We start from the raw sequence: 19,645 nt of genomic DNA, 5'->3' as shown, positions 1-19,645 counted from the left end.
TCCTTTGAAAACACTTTGAGGATTGTTGCCTTCTGATACATTATTGATTTGATTGGGTAGGAAACACTTAGATGCTCAAGCAAATCTACTTTTTAGTCTATACCATTTGGTACAAATGAACAATTAATGGCAGCAGAGTGTCCTGACATGATTTACAGCATAAAGAGTTTGCAAAAATGTGCCACTTATTTACTTATTAATTTTTTTGACTCAATATATCTAACAGCTCTACCACTTATAACTTGAGTGACTTTAGGTAAGTTTCCAAATCTCTCCAACTCTCAGCATTCTCATCTGTGAAACAGAGATAATATTTGCTGGGTAAGTTGTGGCCAAAATCAAATAAACGTAATTTGTACACTGAGCTTAATAAATGGTGGATTTAATTTTCTCATTCATTCAGAAATGTCTAGGTCAAAAGAGTGACCTTTTCTAGGTCACATAGCAACTCAGTGACATTGTTAGAAAGGGACCAGAATTTTGGAAACTACTATTGTTTGAATTCACCCCTATCAAAATTCTAGAATAGATTACTAAAGGGAAAATTTGTAAGAAGAAAAGGAATAACCACTAGGGACCAATATTATTCCAATACAAACAAGCTGGGCTAAACTAAGACAAACATTTTTCCCCCAGTGGTGCTATTAGATTAGTAGCCAGGGGGGATGCCAGAGGCATGAAAAAAAAAATCTTAAGTTGTTCTTGTGGATAAGATGGTTATAGGTGAATTAGCCTACAATCTAGCAAGGTTTATTTATACTATTTGTAAAAACTGTACCCAGAGAGTCATTGATTTCAATGTAGAAGAAAACGTTCAGCATTTATCACAGGGGTCTCTCTCAAATAAAATTTTCATCAATGACCTGGAGGAAGACATGAGAGTTATACAAGATGCAAACTGGGAAGAAAAAGCTAATATGTTGGTTGGCAAAATCAGGAATCTTAAGGGTTCCAGTAAGCCTGGGACTAAATTCCAGCTCTCTCACTTATACAAATCCTGTGACTTAACTGCTTTGAATCTGTTTCCTCATCTCAGAAATGCAGATAATAACTACTGCATGGAATTGGGAGAAGTACATAACATAAAGGGCCATCCAAAGAGGTGTTCTATGCAGATCTTGGCACATATAATTAGGTCAAGAAGTACTGGTGCTAGTATTAGTTGTAGTAATGATACTAATACCAAAAAAGGTTATGCAGAAAAAGTTGTAGGGGTTTTAACTGACTACAGGTTCAATATTAAATAGTCTGAGGGGCTTCCCTGGTGGTGCAGTGGTTAAGAATCCGCCTGCCAATGCAGGGGACACAGGTTTGAGCCCTGATCCAGGAAGATCCCACATGCCGAGGAGCAGCTAAACCCATGCACCACAACGACTGAACCCGCGTGCCACAACTACTGAAGCCTGCGCGCCTTCAGCCCATGCTCCGCAGAAAGAGAAGCCACCGCAATGAGAAGCCTGCACACTGCAACGAGGAGTAGCCCCCGCTCGCTGCAACTAGAGAAAGCCCGTGTGCAGCAATGAAGACCCAACACAGCCAAAAATCAATCAATCAATCAACCAATCAATAAATTAAAAAAGTAGTCAGATGAGGCTGACAATTATTTTGGTGAGTAGTTCTAGAAGCCCCTTTTTAGAGACACATGGGCAAACTAGAATGCGTTTATGTAAGAGTGGCAAAATGGTGGACAGTTGAGAAATCAAATCACATGAAAAGCAAATGACTTTGTGACATGCATTGGGTAAATCCTTTTAAAAAACACAACAAAACTACTTTATTGAGGTATGATTAACATACAAAAAGCTGTGTATATTTAATGTATACAACTTGATGAGTTTGTAGGGTAAATTCCTTTTAAACATATCAGTTCCTTTAAGCCTCTCTATAACTCATTAGGAAGGTGTAATTATTCCAGTTTTAAAGATGAGGAACTAAGACACAGAGAGGTTAAGTGATCACACACCTACTGAGAGGTGATGAAATATGAAACTGGAATATGCACGTGGAAAATGGATTACATTTATTCATTGTTGTTCCAAGGGCAAATTAATGTGGATGGATGGGGTCAAAGGAATATTTAACTGATGGACAGCCAACAAAATAACTGACATGTACTCTTCAAAAATATCCATGTTCTAAGAGACAAAGAAAGATTGAGGAACTATTTGAGATTAAAGGAGATTTAGGAGATACTACAACTGAATGCAATGAATGATTGGAGATTTTCCTTGGCATAAAAGGCATTATTGGGACAATTGGTGAAATCTGAATAAGGTCTTTAGATTAGATAACAGTAATGTATCAATGTTAATTTCCTGATTTTGATCATTGTCTTTTTCTTATGTAAAAGAATGTCCTTGTTCTTAGGAAATGCTCACTGAACCGTTTGGCAATAGAGGGAAATCATATCTTCAAAGTACTCTCAAAAGGTTTAGAACGACAACAAAAGAGAGACTAGAGAAAAGGACAAAGCAAATGTGATAAAATGTTAACGTTTGGAAAATTTGGGTAAAGGATAAAATTATTTGCAATATTCTTGCAACTTCTCTGTAAGCCTGCAATTATGTCAAAATAAAAAGTTTCAAAGAATTGAAAAACATGTAGGGCATGGGATAAAATAAAATCTAAAGGGGGAATATTCTGTAGACAATTAGTAACATAGGACTGGAAGTAGAAAAGACTCCAGGGGGGTACAGAGGAAGATTTGAAAGTCATATGTGAGAACAGATGAGAGTAACTGATTCATTCCTTTCATTCACTCAGAAAGATACTTTTCATCATTTAGGACTTAAAAAAAAATACAATTGTACTAACTATTAGAACTACTGACACCTTTATTTCCAAAGTGATGAAAAAATAAATGCTCAAATAAATTAGTCTGCAGTGACTCTTTCGGGAGGAACAAGTTCTGTATGTTTGGACACCAGAAAGGTATATCAGGAAGAGAAAAGGGTAAAAAAGACATTTTATATGTATTCAAGATGAGTGCACAGATCTCATTTTAAAAAAATCTTTACTATTGTGGAGATGTGAGGAGCTCAATAACTAGAATGTTTCTTCCCAGGCAGGGTCTAGATGAGGAAGACAAAAGCAATGGATAGAGATTATACCCTCTTTTTTTTTTTTTTTTTTTTTTTGCGGTACGCGGGCCTCTCACTGTTGTGGCCTCTCCCATTGCAGAGCACAGGCTCTGGACGCGCAGGCTCAGCGGCCATGGCTCACGGGCCCAGCCGCTCCGCGGCACATGGGATCTTCCCGGCCCGGGGCACGAACCCGTATCCCCTGCATCGGTAGGCAGACTGTCAACCACTGAGTCACCAGGGAAGCCCTACCCTCTTTCTTACTAATAAATGTTATATCGGAGGACATATCAATAGTTGAAAGTGAAGGTCAAGTGGGCCTTAGTCTCCCCCCACTGACTTAGAACAAGAAAAGCAAGGCACTGGTGCCAGGGATAGAAAAGGTGGTTCCTTTGTAGAAAAAAACAAAACAAACAAAAAAACCAACCACAAAAAAAACCAGAAAGAGGAAAAACTATACAAGCCCATTTCCTTAAATAAAATGTACCAATCAGATATTCATGAGGTGCAGAGGCAGAAGCATCTGGGAAAACTCCTCATGGAAAACATGGAGTGTGGGCGGGAAGGTGACTGCGGGATACATTTATTTCCCGCTGATACTTTTTATGCTCAAAGGAGAATGGAGGAAAACAAAACAAAACATGGGGCTCACAACTGAACATTGAGGAATGACTTTATCCAAGGGATTAGAGAGAGAAGGACATTTAGACAGGACATGGTGAGAGACACAGACTTAGAAATTCAGTAACAGGAGGTGTAGCAAGTGCCTTCGGGGACAATGGTTTCAATTTGGTGATTCGGGCAGAAACCAGATTGCAAGGTGTAAATGAGACATTCTCCTTTTTTTTTTTTTTTTTTTCCTTTCCTTTGTCTTTTCCTCAAATGTTCGAATTTTGCCTTGGGCCCTCTGCATTCCTCACTCCTCACTCTTCCTGGATCATCTGCTCACCCACGGATGTTAATCTAAGGTAAACAGTACAAGTATAACGGGGTTAACCTTGGAAGGGAGAAAAGCCTCTTCTTTTTTTTTTTTTTTAAAATTTATTAATTTATTTGTTTTTGGCTGCGTTGGGTCTTCATTGCGGTGCGCTGGCTTTCTCTAGTTGCGGCAAGCAGGGGCTACTCTTCATTGCAGTGCGCGGGCTTCTCATTGTGGTGGTTTCTCTTGTTGCGGAGCACGGACTCTAGGCACGCGGGCTTCATTAGTCGTGGTGCGCAGGCTCAGTAGTTGTGGCTCACGGGCTCTAGACCGCAGGCTCAGTAGTTGTGGCACACAGGCTTAGTTGCTCCGCGGCATGTGGGATCTTCCTGGACCAGGGCTTGAACCCGTGTCCCCTGCATTGGCAGGCGGATTCTTAACCACTGTGCCACCAGGGAAGCCCAAACCTCTTCTTTTAAGAACAGGGAAAAAAAGATGTTAAGATAGAGATGGAAAATAATCTTGTTTTTCTGGGTAACACGGGAGAAAGGGTCATCGAATTAGTTAACGTTTTTTTTTTTTTCTGCTCTACTGAATGCTTGTTTCACCCCAGAATGATATGTTGAATCGTATTCCCCAATGTGCTGGTATTTGGAGGTGGGGAGGGGGGGTCCTTGGGAGGTGATTAGGTCACGAGGGTGGAACCTTCATGAATTGGATTAGTGCCTTTATAAGAGACCCCAAGAGCTCCCAAACTTCTTCTTTGTACAGCAACAAGATACAGCTGCCCATGAACCAGGAAATGGGCCCTCACCAGACACTGAGTCTGCTGACACCTTGATCTTGGACTTCCTAGCTTCCAGAATTGAGAAATAAATTTCTGGTCTTTGTAAGCCATCCAGTCTATGATATTTTGTTATAGTAGCCCGAATGGACTGAGACATTTTCCAGCAAAAATTCAATGTAAAAAAAAAATCAGGAAGCAAATATCATTGCTTTCTTCCTTCCTTTCTTCCTGCCATTCAACAAAATTTTGAAGGACAATTTTTCTGTACCAGGCCCTGTGCTAGGTGCTGGGGGTACAGTAGTGTCAGATAAGATTTTCTGCTTTCCCGGAACGTATATTCTATTAGGAGGGACAGGCAATGAACAAATAAGAAAATAAGAATTTCAGATGTTGCTCTAAAGAAAATAAAGCAAATGGAATGTAGAGGGGCAGGTGTGTGGCCTGGGTAGTACGTGTGAGGAGGAAGGGGCTGAACCCTAAACCTTGAAATGGGAATTTAAGGAATTATGTATCTAAATATTGAATAAGTTATAAAATCCAGGTATTAAAAAAATAAATTCAAAACTATGAAGCCAAAGAAAATCATATCAACATCTGTATACTTCTGCCAAAACCATTTACTCCTGATTCTATAAAGCGAAAACAAATAAGTATCTTTTTTTTAGAAAAAACAAAACCAAAAACAATTCACTTGTCTGCATGAATATTTGCTGGAACAATCACATGCTAAATTTTATTTCACTTTTACTGAAACAAAGGTACCTAAAGAACCTGTTACTGAACACCCCACATGCACAAACATGTTGTGATTATATTTGACCATATAATTAATTTTGATCAACTGGACGTACACACCAGTTAATTCTACAATTAACAAATACACATATGTATTTGTGGGCATTCAGTGCCACATAAGACATGGCTATTGCCTCTGCTTGCCCACAGATTCATTGATTCAACCATCCTATATTGAGTATTCACTGTGTGCAAGGCATTATTCTAAGCTCTGAGGACACCAGGGGGAGGATATGCCCTCCCAAAGTTCTTTGTCCTCCTAAAGTTGGCCTTAGTGGCCATCGTGTTTTATCCTTTAGTTACCAAAGGTAATAGGAATTAAACAAGTGTTTTCCTTATTTGTTCTAGGTCCCTAGGGTCATAGCTTTGTTCTAGCTCCTGGTGAAAGTATTTTAAATAGATAGATATGTTTAGAAGATCCCAGAAGTAAGAAAATAAAAGTGAGGTAACATTTTATAGAATAGGTGGTGTGTTCCTGGAACTGTGTTAGTAACCAGTAATGATAATGAGCCAATCTTGCTAATAATAGTAAATCAAGATGATCATACCAAAAATAAATGGAAGGAAGTGAAAGTAGAAGAGGCAGATTTATGACTCTGATTACGGTATTACAAATAAGTGAGCAGAGTAATGAGAGAGAAGTCATCAGCAGTTTAGAATGTCTACACATATTTTAGAGCACAGTTTTGAATGTTAGTGACATTTCTGCTACATTTAACAACTTGCTTAATAAAGCAATAACAGATGGCATTCAGGGAATTACATATGCTATGAACTTTGAAGGTTTAGGGGATAGAAATTTAATTTTAGATTCTCAGTAAATGTTTTAATTGTTCTACAGCTATTAAAGAGAGGATAAAACATGATTAGATATAGAAAACAGAGGGGGGGACTTCCTTGGTGGTGCAGTGGATAAGACTCTGTGCTCCCAATGCAGGGGGCCCGGGTTCAATCCCTGGTCAGGGAACTAGATCCCACATGCGTGTCACAACTAAGAGTTCGCATGCCACAACTAAGGAGCCAGTGAGCTGCAACTAAGGAGCCCGCCTGCAGCAACTAGGACCCAGCTCAACCAAATAAATAAGTAAATAAATAAATATAAAAAAATAGATTAAGTAAATAACTGATATAAAGTATCAGATCAAAGAAGGTACAAAAACAAGTTCATTATTCTGATTCAGAGAACAATTTACTAATTAAAGGAAATAAAAAGGAAAGCTTTTCAAAAAAAAAAAGAAAAGCAAAGAGGGAGAGGGAGTGAGGGGGGAAAGGGAAGAGAAAGGAAGACTTAATAAGTATAGGGCCATGGAGAATTTCATAGTACCTTCCTGAAAATGATGTCATTGGAAATATACAGCAGTGGTATAAATAAATCCTATTATTTAAAGACAATGTTTATAAGGTAATTAAAGTGACTTTTGCATTTCAATTGTATTTAAATGACTTAGGTAAGATATGAGGTACAATCTCCTTTTTAAAGAGGGATGTTAAAACAGAAGTCTGAACAATGACTTCAAAATCACATGACAGTAGCAGTGATGAAATCACTAGCAGAAACAAATGAAATACAACTTGTGAAGCTGGCATGGAGCACAAAGGTATTGTGGCACATAAGGATCAAGCAGTCCTCCGGAGTGAAAATAAAATCACCAGTTTACTGGATTAGAGCAGACATGAGCACAGTCACCTAGAACGCAGGTTCACAGGCTCCCAGAAGAAGGACTAGAAAGTGACTAGAATGTAAATTACAGAGGTATAGGCAATGTGGTAATGGCAGGGTGAGGTCAGGACTGTTAATCTAAAACCTATAAGATAAAGAGTCTGGATGGCATTGCCCATTCCAGTATTGTCTAGGGCAGTGGTGTTTTTTTGTTTTTTTTTTGCAGTACGCGGGCCTCTCACTGTTGTGGCCTCTCCCGTTGCGGAGCACAGGCTCCGGACGCGCAGGCTCAGCGGCCATGGCTCACGGGCCCAGTCGCTCCACGGCATGTGGGATCTTCCCGGACCGGGGCACGAACCCGTGTCCCCTGCATCGGCAGGCGGACTCTCAACCACTGCGCCACCAGGGAAGCCCTAGGACAGTGGTTTTAAAGCTTTTTTAAGAACTAGAGGAGGAAGGACGCAGTATTCTCGGCAGAGGAAACAGCCGTGGTGAAGATCCTGAGGAAAAAAGGGGCTGGAAGAGTTTAAGGAACTGCAAAAAGGCCACTGAGTTATGTAAAGAGTAGCTCAAAAGGAGCTTGAAGAGCAGGTACGGATGCACCCCGTAGGCCGTGGCAGCGTGGGGAGCTGGCTGGCATCTCAGAGCAGAGGGTGCGCATCCCTGTCCAGCGCCAGCTGGGTGGTTTGGGGGTCTTTATCCCATCTCACCGCTGAAATCTGGGTCCCATCGAATCTGGATCCTTTCTCCTGAGAGCCGGCTGGTGAACACTTATGAGCACACCCCTTGATACTGTGTAAGGGACACAATTTTTTTTTTTTTTACTATAATTTAAAAGATTGTCAAAGATCTGGCGGTTTTGAGAATCAACATGCTAATTCCAGGGTGATATAGTAAAAATATTACAAAAATGTTTCACAAATATTTAGAAGTCATGGCAATCCCCCCCACCCCCTTCATGCTTGGCTTTACTTGGAAGGCAACTATAACCATAAACTAACCAAAAAGTGTTCAATGCATTTCCCTAAAATGGCAAAGCTGTTACTCAAGTTTTTGGATCAGCTTCTAACATTTCTTCTGATTTATTAGGCTTATGTTTTGATTATTTAAAAGAAGAAATTGGGCTTCCCTGGTGGCGCAGTGGTTGAGTCCGCCTGCCGATGCAGGGGACACGGGTTCGTGCCCCGGTCCGGGAAGATCCCAGATGCCACGGAGTGGCTGGGCCCGTGAGCCATGGCCGCTGAGCCTGCGCGTCCGGAGCCTGTGCTCCGGGAGAGGCCACAACAGTGAGAGGCCCGCGTACCGCAAAATAAAAAAAAAAAAAAAAAAAAAGAAGAAATTGCAATTGAAACAATTTTTTTCCCTCTGTTCTTAATCCATTTAGTCCACATGCTGAGGAATTTTAGAAAATTAAAGAAAAATTGTACTTGTATTATAGCTTTTTCTGTGTTTGAAACTACAGATTAGTTTTATGAAGCTGGCAGCAATAAAGGACATAACTGCTGTATTATATGCTGTGGAATTGAATAGCTTAAATCTTTAAAGCTTAAAACGTTTTTTTCCTCGTAATACATAAGCATTTCTATTATTAGAAGAAAAGAGAACTATTTTATATTGCATCTGGGTTAAGAGGACAGTCATTTTTACTCTATTCCATCCCACTCTATTTGGAGGCAATATGTTAGATTCTAAACTGCTAAATACAGTTGAGAGCCTGTTTCATTAGGTCACAGAATTAAGTGTATTAGGTAGTGTTAGGCTTTTGAATTAGAAAGTGCCCAACTATAAAATAAGGGGAAACCCCCCCTGAAAAGTAGAAATAATGTATCAAAAGTTAGCTTCATTTAAAATAAATTTATGAAGATTTTTCTAAACTGTAGGTACTCTCTTTGAATATAAAGTAAACACAACACACGTCTAGTATAAGAACTAAAAGAACTGGCTTCTAACTGGGGCTAATAAAATATGCTTTAATCCATCTATTTAGAAGCATTTATCCTGATAATGCCAGAAGTCTTTTTTTTTTTTAAATAAATTTATTTATTTTTGGCTGCGTTGGGTCTTCGTTGTTGTGCAGGGGCTTTCTCTAGTTTCGGTAAGTGCGGGCTACTCTTCGTTGCCATGCAAGGGCTTCTCATTGTGGTGGCTTCTCTTGTTGCGGAGCACGGGCTCTAGGCGCAAAGGCTTCAGTAGTTGTGATGCGCAGGCTCAGTAGTCGTGGCTCACAGGCTTAGTTGCTCCGTGGCATGTGGGATCTTCCCGGACCAGGGATCGAATTCGTGTTCCCTGCACTGGCAGACGGATTCTTAACCACTGCACCACCAGGGAAGTCCTCATTTAAAATTTTTCAATTAAATTTACTGAAACATGATATACTATGCTCTCAGCTTGTACCTCAATTGCAATTTGTTCCATTTTCTAAGTTCATATCTTATAATACCTTGTATAAACTGTAGATTAAGCTCTAAATAAAAAATTGTAGTGTCTAAAAAAGGAAAAAGATCATTATTCTCTGTGGAGAATGGTTTGGAGAGAGGCATGAGTAGATTTAGGAAGACTGGTTAGGAGACTGACGTAATCTAGGGAAGAGGACATGAGGATTTGAGCTAAGGTGGTGATAGAAATTCACAAACAGGAAATGAAATACAAAGTATAAAATTAAAGAAGTTGAAATCTTTAAAAAAATCTTAAATTAGAATTGGATATACTGGTAGGAACTCATGATTTTCCCCTCTCTATTTAAAAACACTTATTTCATAACTCTGTCTACTGAAAAAGCCTAGAAACATTGAGGGCCTAGAAACAATGAACATTCCCAGTGCCCAGAATGACTCATTCATTCTTCATGGTATCATTAGGCTTGGTGTATTTCTTGTTTTGCCTACAGACTGGAAGTTAGGTCTAAAGACTTCATCTGATTCAGGTTATTTATTTATTTTTTTCCAAGGATACTGCATAGGTGTTTTATTTGATTAATTTATTTACTTAATTTATTTTTGGCTGTGTTGGGTCTTCATTGCTGTGCGCGGGCTTTCTCTAGTTGCATCGAGCAGGGGCTGTTCTTCGTTGCGGTGTGCAGGCTTCTCATTGCAGTAGTTTCTCTTGCTGCGAAGCACAGCACCTAGGCGCGCGGGCTTCAGTAGTTGTGGCTTGCAGGCTCTAGAGCGCAGGCTCAGTAGTGTGGTGCACGGGCTTAGCTGCTCTGCAGCATGTGGGATCTTCCTGGACCAGGGCTCGAACCCATGTCTCCTGCATTGGCAGGCAGATTCTTAACCAATGAGCCACCAGGGAAGCCCTAGGTGTTGTTTTATACTTCACGTTACATCACATCAAGAGTCACATAAATCAACATAATCTAAGGTTGATTAGAGCATTTTGGTGGTTATGACCTGATATAAAGTTCTGCGATATCCTCTAACTGCTTTAGCATTCATTGGTGATTGATGCCTGAATCATTTCATCAGGGGTTACTAAATGGTGATTTCCTAACTCTTACCTTTCTTTTTTAAAACATCTTAATTGAGGTACAACTGACATACAATAAACTGTACATTTAAAAAAGTAGAATTTGATAAGCATTTTTATACATATACACCCCCATGAAACCATCACCATAATCAAGATAGTGAACATATCCATCACCCCAAGATTTATTTTGCCCTTTTATATATTTGGAAATTTTCATAATCGAAAGTTTAAAAAAAGGGAACTATTTAAGAGCTAGATCATCTGAAGCTTGAGGCCTAATGAGAAAAGGGTCTGGAATGACTCATAGGTTTGTAATACAAGCCATTGAATAGCCACTGATATGAGCCATTTATTGAAACTGGGAACACTGGAGAAGAAACTTGGTGTATTCAGTTTTGCACATGTTAAGTTTAAGGTTACAATGAGACATTCAAGTAGAGATGTCAAGTAGGCAGGTCCTATATTAAAAGGTAACAGTTTGGACTAGGGATATAAACTTGGGAATGTTGGCATATAGTAACTGAAGCCAGGGAGCAGAAATTATCAAGAGAATAAGTACAGAACAGAACAAAGACTCAAGGGGGAAAAGACACTTTGAAAAACTCTAATGTTTTATGATCAGCTAGAAGAGGAGCAAGGGGGAAAATGAGAGTACAGTATTGCAGAAGCCAAGGGAAAATAAGGCAAGAACACATCATTTGTGCTTATCCTAGTAAGTCGCATTCTGTATAATAGTTTTACTTTTCGCTCATAACTGATACATTACGATTTATAACCAGTAAGTGTGGGCATACTCCTGAAAGATGTGTCATCTTTAGTTCATTAACAGAATTAAGTTTCTGAGTCCTGTAAGGCTGAGAACTAGAACATGGGCTCTGTAAATCAACGAAAGTAAACATTACCTTGGAGGACTCTAGATAGCTGTTTGGCTGGCGAGTTTTGCCTGGTGACCTCCAAGCCTCAGGAAGTCTTTCTTTGAAGCATTTACAGTACTAATTACTTTTTTAAAGGAGTAATATTTAAGACAAACTCTTTTGTTTTGTCTATCATTAGTCTCTCAGGATCGTAAAATAAAAGGGAAACTGGCTCATTAACAACTTCAACCTCCCCTAAAGGTGGGAATCTGGCCTTAAACTTCCTGGTGATTATCCAACCACTGCCTGTACAACATAGTGACTCTGGGTCACCGTGTGATAGGATGAGAGAAAGGGGAAAAGGGGAGTTGTTTAATGAGTATAGAGTTCCAGATTTGAAAGATGAAAAAGTCTGAGAGACCTGTTGTACAACAATGTGAATAAACTCAACATATTGAACCCTACACTTAAAAATGAGTAGATGGTAAAGTCTATGTTATGTGTTTTTTACCACAATTAAAAAAAAAAAGTAAGCAGGGCTTCCCTGGTGGCGCAGTGGTTGAGAGTCCGCCTGCCGATGCAGGGGACTCGGGTTCGTGCCCCGGTCCGGGAAGATCCCACATGCCGCGGAGCGGTAGGCCCGTGAGCCACGGCCGCTGAGCCTGCGCGTCTGGAGCCTGTGCTCTGCAAAGGGAGAGGCCTGCGTACCGCAAAAAACAAAAACAAAAACAAAAAAAAACAAATAAAAAAGTAAGCAGAGGGACTTTGCTGGTAGCACAGTGGTTAAGATTCTGTGCTCCTCATGCAGGGGGCCCGGGTTCGATCCCTGGTCAGGAACTAGATCCCACACGCATGCCACAAATAAGGAGCCCGCCTGCCGCAACTAAGACCCAGCGTGACTAAATAAAAATAAATAAATATTAAAAAAAAAAAAAGAGGGCTTCCCTGGCGACACAGGGGTTAAGAATCCACCTGCCAATGCAGGGGATACGGGTTCAAGCCCTGGTTCGGGAAAATCCCACATGCCGCAGAGCAACTAAGCCCGTGAGACACAACTACTGAGACTGCCCTCTAGAGCCCGAGAGCCACAAATACTGAAGCCCGTGCGCCTAGAGCCCATGCTCTGCAGCAAGAGAACCCACTGCAATGAGAAGCCCGTGCACCGCAACGAAGAGTAGACCCCGCTCGCCATAACTAGAGAAAGCCCATGCACAGCAACAAAGACCCAACACAGCCAAAAATAAATAAACAAATAAATTTATTTTAAAAAATTAGAAAGAGAAAATGAAGGTCTGGAAATTTAAAGAAAAGGCAAGGGTTGTAGTGGTATTAAGAACTGAGCTAGACACTATGGAGAACAGTATGCAGGTTCCTTAAAAAACTAAAAATAGAATTACTGTAAGACCCAGGAATCCTACTACTGGGCATATACCCAGAGAAAACCATAATTCAAAAAGACACATGCACCCCAATGTTCATTGCAGCACTATTTACAACAGCCAGGTCATGAAAGCAACCTAAATGCCCATCGGTAGATGAATGGATAAAGAAGATGTGGTACATATATACAATGGAATATTACTCAGCCATAAAAAGGAACGAAATTGGGTCATTTGTAGAGGCATGGATGGATCTAGAGACTGTCATACAGAGTGAAGTAAGTCAGAAAGAGAAAAACAAATATCATATATTAACGCATATATGTGGAACCTAGAAAAATGGTACAGATGAACCACTTTGCAGGGCAGAAATAGAGACACAGATGTAGAGAACAAATGTATGGACACCAAGGGGGGAAAGCAGCGGCGGGGGGTGGTGCTGTGATGAATTGGGAGATTGGGATTGACATGTATACACTGATGTGTATAAAATGGATGACTAATAAGAACCTGCTGTATAAAAAATTAAAATAAAATTCAAAAAAACCCCCCCAAACAAAAATGAGCTAGAATAGATTCTGTGATACTAAAAAGCAAAAAAAAAAACCCATTGATTTTTAATATATTAAAAAAGTTACATCACTGTATCTCATCTGTGCCCAAATTCATCAAATAAACATTTAGAGCTTAAATTCAAGGCACAGTGCTAAATACTGAGGACCAAAAAAAGCTTAAGAAATAGTTCTTGCCTTCAAGGAAATGGACAAGTAAGCAATTATTATAAAATATGGTAAGCAGAATTAGAGATATAGAGTACAGAGTACATAAATTACTATGGTAGAACAGATAGAACTTTCTGGAAGGAGTGGCATCTGAATTAGAAAATTCACAAATGTCATCTAAAAAGATTTCATACCACAGTCTAATCCTGAGCTTTATTAATGGTAGGATATGATAGAAAGAACTACGTTTTTTTAAAGGAGTAATTCATATCTAGAAAGGAAAGGAAAGGAAGAGGGGAAAAAAATAGGGATTTGGAGGGAGGAAGACTTCCTCAATTTCCTCATCACTGCATTTTCTATTTTTAAAATTAGCTCCAAATTTTCCTGCTTCTGTGCCTTTGTCCACACCATAACTTTAACTTGGATAATCAATCAGTATTCCTTTATATTAAAATATGTACATATAACAAACAGCGTTGACTGAACTAAACTATAAAATGCTTTTCGATGAATAACTAGAGGTGAAAATAAAACAGACATTCTCTTCTAGCATTTTGGAAAGAAACAAATTACGCTACAAATTTAGTTTTAATGAATTATAAGCGCATCTGGATTTAGGATGCGTGCCTGAGAAAGGCCGTTTTCACAAATCTTTGTTGCAGAAAGTCGTATTTTAGATGTATCCAAACGAAATAAAAGGGAAGGATGAGATTAGGGTTTTTAGGCCAACAGTAGATTTACAAGTGCATATTATTATCAGAGGCTTTTTCTGTTCTCTCACACTCAACTAATAGCCTATGATACTGTAAACTTTCAAAGAACACAGTGATTAGATAGATTCTTTTTTCATATCTACCAGGATAATCAGTGATTTGCGCATCAGTGGTGCTTCACTAGGAGGCGGGGGTGATGTGCGACCCTGAGGGACAGAGAGGGTTCTGACTGTCACAACTCGGGCTGGGGGTGCGGGTGCTACTGTCATCTAGTGGTAGAGGCCAGAGATGCTGACAAACATCCCACAAGGCAAAGAACTGCCCCACTCCTGTCCTGAATAAAGAATTGTCCAGCCTCTATGTCAACAGTGGTTGAGAAAATCTGATACATGAAAATATACTTCTTTCTTTTTCTTTTCTTTCTCTTCCACCCCTCTTCTTTCTTTTAAATTGTAACTCTTGAATGACAAATGGAGCATATTTTATGCCAAGAAAAAGAGAAAATGCTACTGATTTTTTCTTACAGACTAGATATTTGGTCCATACTGCATCTGTTTTGACCAAAGTAACAAGACAGTTTCCACCAAATTTTTACTTGACCAATGGAATAACGGACTTTGTACCAGATTGTATTGGTTAATAATAATATGAAATATAAGAAAAAACAGAGCCCAAAGAAAGAATCAGCAATTCATATCCACTTACATGATATCTGACCACCATTATTGGGCCTATAAAATGCCTTCTAGTAGACCTCACAGATGACTATTAATTTAAAAATTGTAAGGTGTCTTGGTATTTGTGTTATGACATTTAAATTCAAAATTTATATAGTTAGAAAAATACTCACCAATATAACTAATCAAAATATTTATAAGCCACATGTTTAAAATGCCTTAAAGAATTACGAAAGCTTCAATATTTAAATCATAGTAGAGTATACAATATTTATTTTGTAACAAAATAGATAAAACCAAATATTTGCACTTTATGTAGTTTGATTATTATGATAATTTGTTAATTTAACATTCAGTTAAAATAAACTTTAAATTAGCTATTTAAAAAATGTCAAGTACGTGATTAAGATAAATTTTGTTCATCAGAAAAAGACCTTCAGGAGTAAATAATGATAGAGCAAATCTGTCCAAAACACTACGTCTTCATTTTTTGTGTCTTAGACCACTCAGGTGCTTCTTTTTTGGTCTGTAAAAAAAAAAAAAAAAAAGAAGAAGAAGAAAAGAAAATTATGTAAAATGCTTATAAGGAGGAGAAGAGAAACAATTCAAATAACTAAGTACCTATATACATTGGGGATTTTTATGTAAAATTATAGTAAATAATTGCTTTTTGTAATTCAGAAAGAAACTTAAGGGCAAAGATTTTGTCTTTTGTCAGAAATAATCTCCCACCTGGTATGTCCATTAAAATAAATACACAGCTGTGTTTTCTGGCTTAAATCCGATATTTAATATATTCTACAGAGGCGAATATTTTATGAATTGATTCTATTTTCAAATAAAATTATAAAAAAATCAAGGGCACAGCTTCTTTTTAGTTGTCTTATCTATCTACATACAGATACTCATTCACTCAATAGATATTTAGTAAAGAATTTCTAGATCCAAATCATTGTGCTTTGGGTATTCTGCATTGCTAAGTATTTACCAGAGTACTTCTTGGGTTTACTGCTCAATCATTTCAATGTAAAAGAGCCTGGCTATACAGAGTAGTAACAAAAGAGCAGGGAAGGTGGTCTGTGATAGAGCACTTAGAACTCCCTATATAAGATACTGATGCCAATCAAAACATCTTATTTTATATAATATAATAAATCAAACATGCAATTACTCCTTTCCCACTTATATCTCCTTAAAACTATGAAGAACCACATTCCTAAATATATATACATTGGCATATAGATAAGTAAGATAAGTTATGACAATTTTATCTTTTTCATATGCCATAGCTGATGCACAAAATGTTAGAAGTGACATCAATGGTCAGCTCCTCTTGCCCTTAGCCATGCCCTTGGGCAGCTTCAATTACCACCAAATATACCAGTAGACCCTCCACCTCCTTCCTCCAGCCCCATCTGTATAACCATAGCTCTAACTTGAGCTACAAATACTTTTACATGATGCCTAAAGGCAAGTAAAATTCAGTATGTCAAAATGAACTCCCCCAATCGCCATATTCTCTGTCTTGGTGAATGGTACCATATTTTGTTCAGTCATCTAAAACAGAAATGACTAATTCCTCTTCATCTTAGATTTCTCCTTTTTTTTTTTCCACTTGCTACGTTCATTCTAAACAGTCCCTAACATTTGTAGAAATATCTTTTAAACTCCTTATTCTGCTTCTATCTTGACCCCAAAAGGTTTACCTTGGGCCCTCATCATTTCTGGGCTTCACTCCCGCAAGAATTTCCTAATTCTGATTTGGCTTTTTCTTCTATTATGTTCATCACCCACAATCCCTCCAAGCTTATCTTTCTAAAATGCAAATCTGCATTAAACACTTTAGTAGTTTTTCTTTAATAGAAAGTCCAAAGTTATTAGTATTAAAGGTGAAAGAAGCTTCCAGGGTAAAATAAGGAAATCATAGGGAAAAGCCAGGTGCTGTCTTCCAAGAGAATTCAAAGGTGACAGGGCCTAACCAAATCCAAAAGAAACCAGAGTACAAACCAGAATGCTAGCTGATCTGCCAGGGGAGGGGTAAGTTCCATTTTGAGAAACTGTGATCTTCACTAGGTCATAATGTAAACTGGTTTTCTTAACTGTGGCTCGTGGACAAAAAAATATGAAAGCAACTTCTACAGATCCAAGCAAAAGGCACAGGATTTGTATATCTGCATTTTCTCAATCAACTGATACTAAAAGTTCTTTTACTACTATGTATGTATGTATGTATAGTAGAAGGTAAATAAAACTTTTGATATTAAAAGGGAATCTTAAGACTCATAAAGGACAGTACAAGCATTTTAATGGTAGACTGTCCTTCCTGACTACTTCAGTCTGTGTCTGGTCCATTGCAGACCATCCGCCCTCCATCCCCTCCTCCCAGTAACTTCTTTCTTCAGATGTATTAATGAAGTAGCTTTGCCACAGTCGAGTGTACCTCTGTCCTAGGGATTAACTGCTTTCTCACTTCATAAATTGACTTTTCAGTTTTTTGGTCATAGCCATTTAAAATTAGTTTCACAGCTTGTCCCATAGGTCTAATGTATATTCCTTATTCCTAGGTTATTTGGGGGGAACGTCACTATCATTGTCATGTCCAAGCTACATTTAATTTAGAAGATAGGGCCCTGTAGGATCTGGTCCAGGCCTACTTCTCTAACCCTATCTCTTGACACTCTACTACATGAACTAAATTACTTGTTGTTGAGATTAGTTTTATAGTAATTTATTGAACACCTACTATGTACCAGGTCTTTGTGTTAGGTTGTACGGCTATAAAAATGAGTAAGACCCTATGACAGAGCCTGGTGGTTGCCTAGATTACATCTATTTTCCCCCTTTCAATAACAGAACTCTGATGTCATTATGAGAGTAATGGGCTCATCCAGTGAAAAACTACATTTATCAGCCTCCCTTGCTGCTAGGTGTGGACGAGTGACTAAATTCTGACCAATGGAATACAAATAGAAGATGTTGGGTAGAACTTATAGAAAAATGCCTTTAGAATAGGAGATGGTATTTCCCCCCATTTCCTCTTGCTTCCTGCTTGGAATGCAGATATGATGGCTTAGGCTACAGCAGCTATATTGTGATTCTGAGGACAGAGGCCACACACCAAGGATGGTTTGAAGAGAAAGGCAGAAGAAACCTAGGTCCTTGATGACTTCAAAGGGCCACATACTAGCCCTGAAAAGCTTATCTTCAGGCTTTTATCTGAGAATCAGAACAATCTACTTAAGTCACTGAACTAGCAGTGGAACATAATTCCTAGACACTGACTCTAATCCTTAAGTAAGTTATAGCATTTGTTTCATGTTGTATTTTCTGCACACAGGAAAAGTGTCTGGCATGCAGTAGGTGCTCAATGACATGCTTCTTTTGTTGTTGATTTTTTTTTTTTTTTTTTTGTAGCTGGAGCACAGTACAGAATAATGGGTTAAAGTACAGGCTCTGGAATAAAACAGGCTCCAGCCATTTATTTGTAAACTCGGGCAAGTTGATGACCAGTTACTTCACAATAATATGAGGAGAATAAAAAATAACGGTGATGGATATTCTGGGTACCCTCAGACCTGCTGTGCCTCAGGATGCTGTCAGTGGTGGCTTATGGTTTCTGATTAGGTTCAGTTAATGAGCTGCAAAGTGGGCTTGTAGGTCAGAGGAGAAACAAGTTGGGATATCTATTCTTCAGCTCCTTCTTTGCCTGGCCATAGTTTGGTAGTAGTAAATTGTTCTATGGAAGACCAAAGTTTCCTACGAAGGCTCTAATTCCTCTCCTTGCCCCTTGAGACCTAGGAGTGTTTATAACTTTGCATAGTTACTAAGCCTAAAATGTTCATTATCGCCTGTTGGTTTCTACCTCCTTGTTTCTCCTATAGAGGTGTTTCTCACTCCCTCCAATTTATCCCTCCATCTGCCTCGTCTTTCTCCTCCACCACCACCTTTGCTACCTTCTTAATTTCTGTCTGAATTGATATCAAAGTCTGTTGGCTCTTTCTTTCCATTCCTCTAGTTCATCTTTCACTGTTGCTGTCCAGGTCTGAAAATACAAACGTGACCCTCACAGTATTTTTTACTTGCTTCCTATTTGGTATTTATCACACATGTTATATGACACACGGTTTCCATGATCAGACTCTGAGGCACTCTAGGGCAGGGGCCCTGGGCATGGAATAAGGCTTGAATAAATGAATAGCTTCAAAAGAATGTGCCACAGACTCAAAAGACAATTCCATAAGAGGTACTGCAAAATGCTTTGAGATATAGCGTGGAAGAACCTTGAGGATGTTATGCTAAGTGAAATAAGCCAGTCACAAAAAGACAAATATGGTATGATGCCACCTATGAGGTATACAAAACAGTCAATTTCAAAGCAATTCAAAGTAGAGTGGTGGGTTGCCAGGGGCTACAGAGGTGGGGGTGGGGAAGAAGGGAGGCATTGCTCGATGGATACAGAGTTCCAGTTTGCAAGATGAAAAAGTTCTGAAGACCTGTCTGACAACAATATGAATACACTTAATACTACTAAACTGTACACTTAAAAATGGGTAAAATGGTAAACTGTATATGTTTTTTATCACAATAAAAA

At 38.8% G+C, this 19,645-nt stretch overlaps 1 protein-coding gene across 2 annotated transcripts in view; it reads right to left on the bottom strand.

Moving 5' to 3' along the window:
- Nucleotides 1–15,244: 15,244 nt before the first annotated feature.
- PIBF1 (progesterone immunomodulatory binding factor 1) overlaps nucleotides 15,245–19,645 on the bottom strand; it is a 212,483-nt gene continuing 208,082 nt past the window's right edge. For both annotated transcript variants that reach the window (XM_030838671.3, XM_060287869.2), the window contains one exon: nucleotides 15,245–15,580. In XM_030838671.3, the coding sequence (XP_030694531.1) occupies nucleotides 15,530–15,580 (51 nt within the window). In that variant the 3' untranslated portion in view covers nucleotides 15,245–15,529. The remainder of the gene's footprint in view (nucleotides 15,581–19,645) is intronic.

The sequence above is a fragment of the Globicephala melas genome, chromosome 18 (assembly GCF_963455315.2).
Source record: "Globicephala melas chromosome 18, mGloMel1.2, whole genome shotgun sequence".
In the NCBI taxonomy this organism is placed as follows: domain Eukaryota; kingdom Metazoa; phylum Chordata; class Mammalia; order Artiodactyla; family Delphinidae; genus Globicephala; species Globicephala melas.
Note: the sequence above shows the minus strand (reverse complement) of the source record. Positions and strands in the feature narration are given on the sequence as shown.